At 30.6% G+C, this 14,161-nt stretch overlaps 1 protein-coding gene across 1 annotated transcript; it reads left to right on the top strand.

Annotated features, from left to right (window-relative positions):
• The first annotated feature begins 8,371 nt into the window (after positions 1-8,371).
• LOC115889697 (D site-binding protein-like) lies at positions 8,372-12,181 on the top strand. Its single transcript, XM_030909753.1, has 2 exons — positions 8,372-8,549; positions 11,284-12,181. The coding sequence occupies exons 1-2, from the start codon at positions 8,502-8,504 to the stop codon at positions 11,995-11,997; spliced, it is 762 nt and encodes a 253-aa protein (XP_030765613.1). The 5' UTR covers positions 8,372-8,501; the 3' UTR covers positions 11,998-12,181.
• Positions 12,182-14,161: the final 1,980 nt, after the last annotated feature.

The raw sequence follows: 14,161 nt of genomic DNA, 5'->3' as shown, positions 1-14,161 counted from the left end.
TAAAAATAATATTTGCTTTTACTGGCATTTACTTTAAAAAATAAATAAAATATTTCTTCTCAAATATCTACATGTAAGAGAATTAGCATAAACAAAATACAAATATCGTAAACTTTTTTTAAATTGGCACGTGTAAAACTTTAATCAATCAATTTAATTTTCCCATCCCAAAATTTGAGTTCGATAACCATTTACTTAACCACATTACCACATTACTTAAATATGATTATTAAGTTCAACTAATTCATATTACTAAAACATCTAAAAATTTTGACCACCTGCACACGTACACAATCATCAATTTAAAAAAAAAACACTACTACTTTAGTATTTTAAATATTTTAATAAACGCAAAAATAGCACAGTATTTAGAAGGCAAGTTATAAAAATTTGGAAGGACTAATAATGCACTGACGCAGACAAAAATCAAACGAATACTAAATTTCATTTATAAAAAGCATTCGATAGTCGTGGCTTAACGATAATCATTTAGTCGCACGGCGAGGTTGTTACATATGCTTTAGTATACAAATGAATGGATGATTTTATTCGAATGAAACCATTCGATAGTTGAAATCATTCATTCAGTAACCATTCGATAGTCTAATTCATTCGATAGTTCCCATCGCTACTATAAACCCATGTACGCTAACTATGTACTCTAATGTAATTTTTGTATTTCGTGAAATCAGATGGATACGACACTGATGAACGTCTAATTCCAGTCGCGAATGGCAAGTGCACGGATTACAGGTGCACACAGTTCACTTATAGTTATTTTTTTATAATAATAATAATAGCTCCCGTCTATTATAGCAAGGTACAGGTTGCCATCCTAGAGAAATGTTGTTACATTAGAAAAGTATATGACTAAAATGTATAGTTTTTGAAATACATTCACCGGCACGAAAAATGGGCACTTTAAAACTTGATGTATTTTAAAGGTTAATATATTTTGTTTTAATGGGCCGATTTTGATGATTTTTTAAGCAGTGTGTAGCCAAATTATTTAACTTTTTGGTATCTCTTTCTAAATTAAAAATGAAACTCCCCATCTGTTAATTATACGTGGGAAAACAAAATGTTCATATTTTTGGTGAAAGTTTGAAACACCTTGTGGAATATGTTAAAACAGCAAGAAATTTAAAAATCATTTTATCATCTAGATACATCCTTTCTCGATGGTTTGTTTTTTGGTTCACCTCATTAGCTTTATTTTTGTTGGAAATATACGCTTTTGAAGAAGACATTAACATTTTTTCGTAATTTTTACATTAAGACCATGTCTTTGCTTTTGGGCCTAGTCAACACATCTAGTAAGTTCTGGTCCCGAAGCAGGCCTTCTTGACATAAGATTTGCTTCATTTAATCTTCTTCTTATAGTCCTTTAGTATATGTACGTTCCTTAAGTACAATTCATTATCAATCTGGCAGAAAGCTGACAAACGGCGGTTTCTTAGCGATAAACTTACAATAAGTCGATCGTCTCGATTAAAAGTTCTCATACGAAGGTTCCTGAACGTCTAGATTGACGTCCTCATGGACGTGGTCATAATTCAAAAACCACTTAGTATACTTTATGGTATGAAGGTATTTTTGGAACCGGAATTTTATAGCAACTGCGAACTAATATAGATATATATTTGAGTCACCCTATATATCTATAAAAATATTTTTGAAATGTGAACTACCATTAAACACATATTTTGTAAAAGATTTGAAGTGAAAATCCCAAATAGGAATCCTGATACAGAGCTTTTCCGGAATACGGAGCCATCTTGTATGTATGCATTTGTATATGTATGCATTTGTATATGTATGCATTTGTATATATTGTATATGTATTTAAATACTAAAGTGAAAGCAACGAATTTAAATGGGTAAACTTTGTAATATATCTTATTAACAATACAATGCAAAAAGTTCTATAAAAATTCGTTCACAGTAAATGAATTCCGAGGTTTGTATCCCATAAGGGCTTAAGGCACTCCACTAAAAAGCCAAAAACAAAAACTGGCCCTTTTCAGAGGCTAGCTAAACGGGAAGCATTGGACGTAGCCCTTACTGGGTACGGACGTAGTTGGACGTAGCCCTTACTACAAACTATAATCTTCGGATACGAAAAAGTAAAGTAAAAAGTAAGTATACTAATACCAAATGTACAGGGTGAGTCAACGATAGAGTAAAAGCACATCGCCGAATATGTCCATGGTTGGCAACAATGAATTTAAAAATCGCACCCTCGATTACGTCACTAAAAGTTTAATTAATATCAAATATATGGTTATGTAAGTTCATATTCATCAGTTTTTATTCTTTGATAGATTGTTATTGATAAAATTTTAATCAACGTCATATTTTTTCCTGTTTTTAAATGTTGAAAAAGCTCAAAATTTATTTGGTTAAATACTACGGAAGGGGTGATAATATTTATCGGAAAATGTAATACTTTGACAACAGCAAAAAATATGACAAATTATTATTATTAATATGACCGTTAATCAAAATTAATAATAATCATATATCAAAGAATGAAATCGGAATTGTATTACCAGAGAACCGCACTTTAACTTTTAGGACTTCAAGTTCAAAAATTCAACCATCTTTTCACGTGTCTCTAATTTTCTCTAAAACGGTATTTATTTTTTATTTACATTATCTCATTTGTTTCGAGGTTTACAAAAAAAATTAAATATAAAAGTTATAGGGAAGGTTAAGATACATATTTTAAAATTATTACAAGGTGCTTCAGAAAAGTGTGGTAAATATTACATATGCTTTTTTAAATGCAATACCCTATTTTTTATTTTATTTTTAGATTCTGCGTAAAATGTTATAACTTTTTTATATATAATGTTATATACCTAAAATTAATACTTTTTGTAATATTTCAATTTGTTTAAACAAATGTTAAATTGTAGTGCGGTAAAAAATTATCAGTTGTGCCATTGTTTCTGAAGTTGGTGGACCAAAATTTGGTAGGAGAGTTTTATAGAGATGAAAAAAAAGATATATGTAAAGATATTTTAGTTAAATGATACAGGGTGTTCAAAATATATTTATGAATTTCAACTACTTAAAATTAAAAAATCTCAAGTTTTTGAAATGTCACACCCTATGTATTATTATTTTTTCTGATATATTTTACAAAACTCTTCAATTTTTATTAAGTATGTCATATACCTATTTTTAATAGTTCGCGATTTATTCCAATTTTCTCTATTTTTACCCATATTTTTAATACAATTACCCTATAAAATCATAGTTACCATGACAAAACAAAATAAATTTCTTTATTATGAAGTGTATTTCTATATTATGAAAGTTGACACTTCTATTTTCCGTCGGGGCGAATAGCCATAGATTAGAGTAATACTATACTTAAGTGTTGAAGACTATACTGATATAGGAATTTTCTTTGACATACAGTAAAGTTTTTTTCTCGTAGTAATGCTGGTTTATAATTCATTTGGTAAAGCCAATATTACTACTGCCGCGAAACCATCCCATTACACACTGAAGATGTTTTTTAGATAATCTACATATATTCTTATACTACTTAGCAAAGTACTATACTATAATATATAGTACTGAACCAAAAAATATGTTTTTCTTGGCTTGTTCGTGTGTATCAGTCACATTGACTAATTCATTTCAGGAAAATCTGTAACTATTATCTCTACCATTTATACTTATTACAACAAATTAAACTAAAATTTAAATATTGTTCTTAACTTGCTTAACAGACAAGAAATCTTGATAATTATTACTTTTCGTCATGGCAACTATGATATTATAGCGTAGGGGAACCGAAGGCAAAACGGACCCTGCAGGCAAAACGGAGCGCCTGTATATTTCTCCTATTAATGACGACATCTATGGGAGAATTCATAAATTAATTTCTTATTCGGTTAGATCCCGCGGACATTTAGTCATTTCCCGGTGAAGTGCACAGGTGCCCTTTTGTCAAGGTAAGTAGTTTTTTTCTATCGTTGATCTAAAATTTGATATTTTTCTGTGTGCTGCATTTTTGTTTGAAATAACATACAAAAATGTTGTAGTGCTTACCTGAAATAGCAATATATTGGCTTTTTAAAATTAGTTTACCGGATTGTTTACGTGTAACATAACCCCAAAGTTTTAATAACATTTTGTGCTTGCTGAAAAGGCAAAACGGACCGGGCAAAACGGACCAGCTGTACCGTTTTGCCTTCTATGGTCCATTGTGCCTTCTAGATTGTGCCTTGTGATTGCCTTATTAGAAAAACCGGTGGCGAGTGGTGGGAGGTTATATGGTCTCTTGTTTTACTTTTACTGAAAATCTGCTTTTGTTTGTTGTCGGCTAATACCGAAACCAATGCCACTAAAGTCGATCCTCAGCCAAGTTGTTCTCGGACTGGTAATTTAATTCAATCAATAGACTCCTTAAATAAAAATGGCTTTTTGGTATCACCTGAACTAATTTTGCCCGTACCACGGACAAAACAAATTAAGAGAACTACACGGAAGAGAGGTAAAACCACAATTATTACTTCGTCGCCATACCAAAAAGAGCTGGAAACCGCACAAGTTAATGCAAATCAAGTTAAAAGGAAAGTTACTTTTGGTGATTCTGCTGGGGTGAAGAATAAAAAGAAAGTAAGAAAGGATGCAAAGAAGGAAGTAGCAAAAGAAGTATCGGAGTCAAAACGTCACGTACAGATATCATCTGATGAGGACAAAGATGCGCAGTGTTTGTACTGCCAATATTTTTATTCTGAATCTACAGAAAGTTGGATTCGGTGTTCAGTTTGTGAATTATGGGCACACTATTCATGCGCTGGTATAGACAGTACTGACATTGAAACTGATTTTGTGTGCGAAAACTGTCAGTAATATTTATTGTTCTGTTTATTTATTTTTAAATGTTTAATTCGCCTATAACCCTTTATTTTGTTATTATATAATATATTTTTCACCTTGGTCCATTTTGCCTGCTACAATGTACCATTTTGCCTTCTAGTGCAGGCAAAACGGCCCATTACAGTTGTTTTTTGTTATTGTTTTTTTTAACTAGTCTTAGTTATTTTTTTTGCCGTGTGTTTATTTTTTATAAACTGTAAAACTTAGAGTTACAATTATGTTTTTTCCCACGAATAAAGATTTATATTTGACAAATTTATTTTCCATTTTCCTTAAAGGTGCCATTTTGCCTTCGGTTCCCCTATTGTATTAAAAATATGGATAAAAATACAAAAAATTGGAATAAATCGGAAACTATTAAAAATAGGTATAAGACATACTTAATAAAAGTTGAAGAGTTTTGTAAAATCTATCAGAAAAAATAATAATATATAGGGTGTACTATTTAAAAAATTTGAAATTTCTTAATTTTAAGTAGTTGAAATTCATAAATATATTTTGACCACCCTTTTTCTATATCTCTATTAAATTCTCCTACCAAATTTTAGTTGTTCAACTTCAGAAACAATGCCATCACTGATAATTTTTTATAACACTGCAATCTAACATTTGTTTAAACAAGTTTAAATATTACAAAAACTATAATTTTAGGTATATAACATTATATATAAAAAAGTTATGGAATTTTACGCAGAATCTAAAAATAAAATAAAAAACAGGGTGTTGTATTTAAAAAAAACTTATGTTATATTCGCCAAACTTTTTGAAGGACCCTGTATACTCTATAATAATTTCAAGATGTGTATCTTAACCGTCCCTATAACTTTGATATTTAATATTTTTTTGTAAACCAAATGAAACAAATGAGATAATGGACTTTACTCTATCGTTGACTCACCCTGTACAGAGCGATACATAAAAAGGTATTGAACATTGTAAAATCAGCAATATATTTCTAAAAAATATAGTTACGTTATAGGTACTCAGTTTTACAGCAAACAAGTTTGTTTTTCTAACGAAATATCTTTAGTGCACCCGCCATAAACCTTTTTTGGTCTAGAAATTGGTAAAAATTGGCAAAAATAGTTTTACAACAGCAATGGCTTTATATTGAGGGCGAATAAAGGCAAAAAATAGCAGAGACGCCGCCTTGGGAGATGTAACGGTAGTTTCTCTAGCGAAAGGTTGGATTCGTTTATTGCAATTCTAGGTAAAAATGGAACATTTGCCGAAACGTTTTTTAAGACCAGCGACTCTAAAGACCCAAATAAATGGACCTTTATCTCGTCCCTTTATTAGGTCATCGCATAGGTACTTAACTGGACTTTCTTAGTTATAAAACATCAATAAATAGTAGCTTTGCTCAAAATATTGCACAAAATGTATTTTCAAAATATTTTATTTACCTCATTATGTTTTCTGTTATGTATAATTACTAATATAGTACCCGAAACAACATTTTCAACATTTTCTTTTGCTGTAAAAACCTCATAGGCATATTTCTGGGATTGAAATGTATACGAGATGCGTCTCAAAAGTGGCTAACCCCTATAACTTTTTTATTTATTCAGATAAAAATACGAGATTGTGTATGTTAGTATATGACATGAAATAGGATTGAATGACGTATTCAATTATTTTTGGCCACTTCCTGTTTCACGGGAAATGACTCCCTCGGTATATTTTTACTTTAGTCAATAGAAAATGACACTCGAATAATTCGTAAAAAAATGCTTTTTCCAAATATGCTAATGTGCCACCCTCGTTTCACTTGAAAAAATTTAGATATGATTAAAAATACGATTTGGGCATCTTTTAACCGGATAGGAAAAGACACGAAAAACATTAGATGATCAAAACTATTTTTTTAATGCTCCTTGATTAAAAATTAGTGTTTTTAGCACAGCGATCTAGATAAAAATTTAAAAGGATTTTTTATAAGCGAAAATGTCAAAAGTTGACATATAATATGTCATTCTATTGAGAGTGTCATTTTCTATCGAATAAAGTAAAATGAAACGAGGGTTTTTAAAAATTAAAAGTAGTAGTAATTTCCAGTAAACAGGAAGTGACCAAGAACAATTGAATTAATCAATCAATCCTAATTTATGCCATATACTAACATATCAAGTCTCGTTTTTTTATTTAAAAAAATAAAAAACAAATAAGGGTGAGCCACTTTCGAGACGCACCAGGTATATCTGAGTTATTATATTAGAGTTTTAAATAGCCTACTAGCAGTACTATTTGAAATAATTACAAAATTTAATAAAAAGCGTAATGATAAAATAACTGAGTAGCATAATTTCTGAGATAATTTCTCTAATACATACCAAACATTGTAAGAAAATAATAACAATAATTAAAATTTGCAAACTCAAAATATTAAATAAAGACATAACTCCAAAAACTAATTAATTATTAAATTACGGATCATAACAAACAAAAAAAAATGCAACTGACCGAGCAGCATAATTTATTTAATAATTAATCAATGTAAGTAAATAATAACAAAAATTAAAATTCGCAAACTCAAAATATTAAATAAAGAAATAAATAACAAAAACTAATTAATCATTAAATATGGATCATAACAAACAGAAAATAAATGTTACGAAATTTAATAAAAAGCGTAATGATAAAATAAATGAGCATCATAATTTCTCTAATACCAAATCAACGTAAGAAAATAATAACAAAAATTAAAATTCGCAAACTCAAAATATTAAATAAAGAAATAATAACAAAAACTAATTAATTATTAAATATGGATAATAACAAAAAAAAATGTTACAAAATTTAATAAAAAGCGTAATGATAAAATAAATGAGCATCATAATTTCTCTAATACCAAATCAACGTAAGAAAATAATAACAAAAATTAAAATTCGCAAACTCAAAATATTAAATAAAGAAATAATAACAAAAACTAATTAATTATTAAATATGGATAATAACAAACAAAAAAAATGTTACAAAATTTAATAAAAAGCGTAATGATAAAATAAATGAGCATCATAATTTCTCTAATACGAAATCAACGTAACAAAAAAATAACAAAAATTAAAATTCGCAAATTCAAAATATGAAATAAAAAAATAATCACCAAAACTAATTAATTATCAAATATAGAGCATAACAAACAGCAAAAAAAATGGGCTCAATCCATTTCACTAGGTCAAAATCTAACGGTAAGTTCTAGTGTTTCCTTTACGGTAAACACCCGCAACATCAGGTACAAATAAAACCTAACGGAACCACCTTGGAATTCTAGCCAAAAATCGACCGCAACATTTGCAAAACTGTCAAAATTTCGGCTATTCACACGGCGGGCAGCGTAGGCGGGCCCTAGTACCTTTCTCCGGACCTTATTGGTCAGCAGATAAGAACTTCGCTATTTAGATAGTATTGAAATTGTCATTTCGATCTTCTTGGACTTGTTTTTGAACTAGTTGATGCCTAGAGCTCAACGAGCTATAGTTCTTAGCCCGGCTACCTTAGCGATTTGACTAAAAGTGGTTTTAGTTTATGTGTCGGTATTAGATATATAGGTGACTCTTGGACAAGAACTATTCTTATATAAACATTGTTTTATTTGTATGGTTCCAGTGAAAACCAGTGCTTGTGTGGATATAATGTCAATGAAAGTAAGTATAACTTAATACTATTAAGAGTAAATTGGACCAATTTTTTTTTCTTCAAAAACACATTGTATTTTTTACTCTAAATATATTTTATTCAAATTTCGTACACATTAATATTCGTTACAAATTATGGAATATCCGTCACTTGTTTTGTCCAACGTTATATTGAGTTTTATATTAACTTACATACATTATAAGATGAAACAAGTTAAGTCCCAGATTATAAAAACAAACGCAAAAAACATAGGAGCTGTTCTACACTATTAAGTTTTACCTGTTAATATTACCGGTTCAGTCAAAACGTATCAAGGAAAACATTGTGTGTGGACGGAAAAACAGAGTTCGTGTTACTTAAACTGAATTGAGAAGGAAGACTGCAATGTGTGGGATATTTTAATACTCCATACGAACTTTTACTCGAATATCTTTGGTGAAGGTCTTCATTAGAAGCTTCTAGAGAACTACAATATTTAGATCGGATATTGTTTCACAACATTGTTTCACGCCCCTATAACTTTTTTATATTTTCTGATAAAAAAACGCGATTTGGTATGTTAGCATATCACATAAATTAGTACTGATTGACGTAATGAATTCGTTTCGATAACTTCCGTTTCACCGATTTATACAGGGTGTTTCAAAACAAATGCGAAAAACTTCAGGGGGTGATTCCTTGTTCAAAATAAAGGGTAGTTTGCTTCATAAACTTTGGGTCAAAAGTCAACCATTAGGGAGATATCGCGGTACAAAGATGGCGGAAAAATAATGTTCTTATTTTTTATCTTGAAAACGAAAAGAGATAGGCTAATGAAATTTTATGGAAGCATTACTGTTATGAAAACACACATTCTGGTAATTTTTTCAGTTTTTAAGATGAGTGGAAGTGGTTGAAATAAACTACCCCTATCATTCTTGTTAACGAAATTTAAAGAAAAATCTTATCAAACACATACAAAAAAATTAATTTGGATAGTTTAGTTTGTTTAGAAACTTTTTTATCTCTTGTATTTTTTTTATAAACCTCACCGATTTGAAATTAAAAAATAAAATGTAAAGCATTACATGTCAGGACTAAAAATATTTTTAGATTAAGAATCTAGTGATAATAATGATAATAATAATAATCTAGATAATAACGTATTGCAGTAGGGTAATGTCAAATAAAACAATATTAGAAACATCCTAAAAAGTGACAGCGGCCGACTAGATTTTTTCCTAAAAAATTACATCTGCCCACTAGATTCTTTATCTAAAAATGTTTTTGTCCTGACATGTAATGCTTTACATTTTATTTTTAATTTCAAATCGGTGAGTTTTATCAAAAACACAAGAGAAAAAAATTTCTAAATAAACTAAACTATCAAAATTATTTTTTTGCATGTGTTTGATAAGACTTTTCTTTAAATTTCATTAACAAGAATGATAGGGGTAGTTTATTTCAACCCCTTCCACTCATTTTAAAAAGTGAAAAATTACCAGAAAGTTTTCATAACAGTAATGCTTCCGTAAAATTTCATTAGTCTATCTCTTTTCGTTTTCAAGATAAAAAATAAAAACATTATTTTTCCGCCATCTTTGTACCGCGATATCTCCCTAATGGTTGACTTTTGACCCAACGTTTATAAAGCAAACTACCCTTTATTTTGAACAAGGAATCACCCCCTGAAGTTTTTCGCATTTGTTTTGAAACACCCTGTATAATTATTGCTTAGTGATATTTAATGATTATATTATTACCAAACGATACTATTTTCACAATTAGCTTTGCGTATTAACTAATTATTAAATTTAAACTAGATATATATACAGGGTGCTACAAATTCGAGGTAGGAGCATTAGTATCTCGGAAACCGTAATAGATACGAATATCGTTAAATTGGCTCAAATTACTAACTACACTAATATGACATAAAAAAAGTTTCAAACATGTCAAGGATTGCTGAGTTATTTTGAAAAAAAATGGATTTTTTTGAAAATCAATTTCATTTTTTCCTGTCGTTACCTTTTAGAAAATCAATAGACTAATTGCATATTCTCATAATTACGTTATTAAGGCTACCTGATAGCATTTTTAGATTTTCAAATTAATTGAATATTTTTGAGATACATAAGTCAACATAATTTATTTAAATACGGACCTGCATTTTTTATTTCAGGTATTGAAAAAATTCGCTCTCTAGCTCTAGTGCAACGATATGCTACACTGAATGCAGGTCCGTATTTAAAAAAAAACCTGGCCAATGTATCTCAGAAAATATTAGCTAATTTGAAAATGAGATAGCCCTCAGAATATACTCTGAGATAGCTACTATAAAGTGGCTAGAATATGTAATTAGTTTTTCGATTTTCTAAAAAGTAACGACAGGAAAAAATAAAATTGATTTTCAAAAAAAAATGTTTTTTAAATCTCAGAAATCCTTGAATTTTTTAAACTTTTTTGATAGCCTGTTGTAAGGTGGACTAATAGGAATAATAACTAATGGCTATAATACTATATAATTATAAATTAGGTAAATATATAATTCATTAATTTTATTTTTATTTTAATTTTATTGTGATTAATAAAATTGCGTTTATCTCATGAAGGAGGCCAAATGCGACAAAATATCAAGAGATAACTTTTAACTAGCATTAAACGGCCTAAGCAATTTTGATATCAAAAGAAAAAAGTCAATATTATTCATTAATAAATTATTTTATTCTTTAATACATCTCTAAACTGAAACTGTTGTTTCAGATGGAAGTGCTTGACCTTAGCGTCCGGAAACATTCCCAAGCTCCCATCCGAAACGCCTGTTCCCCAGGCTACATGGACTACCACATGTACCCTAACAACGCATCTCTCATGTCATGGCAGTATTATCATCAATCGCTGCAGCGTTTTGGCGAACCCTGCCATACCCTTGCTCAGCCTTCTGTAAGTCCTGGTACAGTTCTCAGACCAAGTCCAGTAAATTCGGGCACTTCCGCCGAATGCGACTTGCCAGAAAGATCGCCCGATTCCTCGCTAGCTAGTTCTAGCGATCTAGAACGGAGCAGTAGAGGAAATTTGGCTATTAAGCGACCCTTTAAGCTGATATCTTCGATTACGAAAAATGCTGCGCCGTTACTGACCTCTATTGATACGGATGAAAATACCACTTACGAGTACGAACAATTTAGGAAGAAAGTATTGTCGCAGTACGACTCAAAGCAGAAAAACGAATCCAACAAGAACATGAGGCGAACTATAGCGACAAATGCCGAACGAAGCAAAGATCCAGAGTACGTGGCGAAGCGTAGGAAAAACAACGAAGCTGCGAAGCGATCTCGAGAAGCTAGGAAAGCCAGAGAAGATGAATTGGCGATCAGGGTGGCTTATCTGGAGCAGGAGAATATGAAACTGAGGTGGCGGCTTGCGTTAGTGGAAAAGGAAAAGAAGTTATACACGCGGCAAATCGAGTGTGTATAACTTTCTCCAAGTTTATATGTTACGGACAATGATGTATACTGGGCGTTTACGATAATACCGGGCTAATAAGGAAAGAACCCAATTTAATCGGATAATGTATGTTGAAAAAATTCACTCACCGGCACGAAAAAAAGGGCACATTAAAATTTTTTCAGAGTTGCCAATATTTACTATTTTACGTCTTTTCATCAGTCATTTCTAATTTACTTGCGAGTCATTACAGTATATAAGAATTGAATTTATATTTATTTATTTTAATTATGGTTTTGTTATGCATATGAAGTTTGAAATTTTTATAATCATATACTAAAATATATTAAAAAAAATGTAACAAATAAACATTCGAACCTTTTTTTGCAACAAAGATTATAATCGGAAGTCAATCAATATTTTCTACTTCCTCTGCGATTTCTTATTCACGATCGATATGGTTCGTGAAATATCTAACACGTTTGATTTGTTTATTCACGATCGGTGCGTCTTTCGTATTGATTCGTTTCTATTCTTCTTTCACGAATATAATGTTGACATTGGGCATGGTCTACGAAAGTGTGGGCCATCAGTGTCCACGAAAGTGTGTCAACAGTATATTCGTGAAAGACGAATAGAAACGAATCAATACGAAAGACGCCACGATTGTGAATAAGCAAATCAAACGTGTTAGATATTTCACGAACCAAATCGATAGTGAATAAGAAGTCGCAGAGGAAGTTGAGGTAAAAAAGTCATATTTTGCACTATTCTCGCATTAGAAAATATTGATTGACCGTTTATAATCACTGTTGCAAAAAAAGGTTCCAATGTTTATTTGTTACATTTTTTTTAAATATGATTATAAAAATTAACTTCATATGCATAACAAAACCATAATTATAATAAATAAATATAAATTCAATTTTTATAAACAATAATGAGTCGGAAGTAAATTAGAAATGTCTGATGAAAACACGTAAAATAGTAAATATTGGCAACTCTGTGAAGAGATATTGGCATGAATGCTACAATTAATTATTCTCACTCGTCTTTTAATGTCGTAATATTTGGCACATTAGTGTACAGGGTGGTCGAAATTAGTCTGTTTCAACAGGGAAAACCTATTTCCTGACTAGGTAGAGCAAAACCGACATAGATGTCATGGGCTCGATTTATGAGACACGTTTAATGGCGTAAACCGCCTGTTGATATTTTCACTGCCAACTGAGATACGGGGTCTTTTTGAATTTTTTACCATTTTTAAAATTGCCTATAACTTTTTTATTTCGCGGAATAATAAAATTCTGTAAAAACATTCTTAAGGCACTTTTTTAAGCACAATCCAGTGGCGTAGTCAGTTTTTTTCCATGCTTGCTCTTTTTGTCAAAATCTATCTTTGTATATGTATAACTTCTTCATTGAGTTCTGTCGGTCCGGGCATTAACGATTTTCACCATACAATATTAGGAAATATTGGAATACAACAACAGCTAACATTTCCTCAATGTCTCGGTTAACCATTTCTTACTTTGATATTCAATTTTAAAATCAAAATGTCTTGATTTTAATAATTAAATATCAAAGTCATATTTTTAAATTTTAATACGAATTTGATTGCTTTTAATGTTGAAAGCAATCAAGTTAAAATTTAAAAATATGGAATCACGACGAAAAAAGGTTGAAATCAAAGCAATCAGAGCAATCAAAACTAAATCGTGCAACTTCGTGTCGACGGCATAGTAAATTATCAGCAGCGAATAGACGCTTGAAATGGCAGCCGATTAAAAAAAATGCCGATTGCACAGTTAAACAAACACATTATCTTATTTCTAATCTTAAGCCGCGTCCAAGCTACTCGAACAAAACGTTCGCGAACATATATAATTCACACTATATACTCGTAGCAGCAGGTCGTAAACGACGGCACAGCCCATCGCATCGGTCCCGAGGACTGAGGTGTGGGGAAGAATGCGACATCCATGTTTGCTCTATAGATCTAGGATGCATTTAGGTAGTCGCTGTTTTTTCGAGTGCCCGGATTTCGAGTGCAAGCATTTTATTAAATAAATTAACCGGTAAATAGTTTTTAAAAAGAACTTTTGTCGTTGAAGAATCAATATTTAGCAGGCGGAGGGTCACAGGGGTCTTTTGGTAGATTATTCGTTATAGTGTATTTTTAAGACCTGTATTC

This window comes from Sitophilus oryzae, unplaced genomic scaffold (assembly GCF_002938485.1).
Source record: "Sitophilus oryzae breed Bouriz unplaced genomic scaffold, Soryzae_2.0 scaffold_829_pilon_pilon, whole genome shotgun sequence".
Taxonomy (NCBI): Eukaryota; Metazoa; Arthropoda; class Insecta; order Coleoptera; family Curculionidae; genus Sitophilus; species Sitophilus oryzae.
Note: the sequence above shows the minus strand (reverse complement) of the source record. Positions and strands in the feature narration are given on the sequence as shown.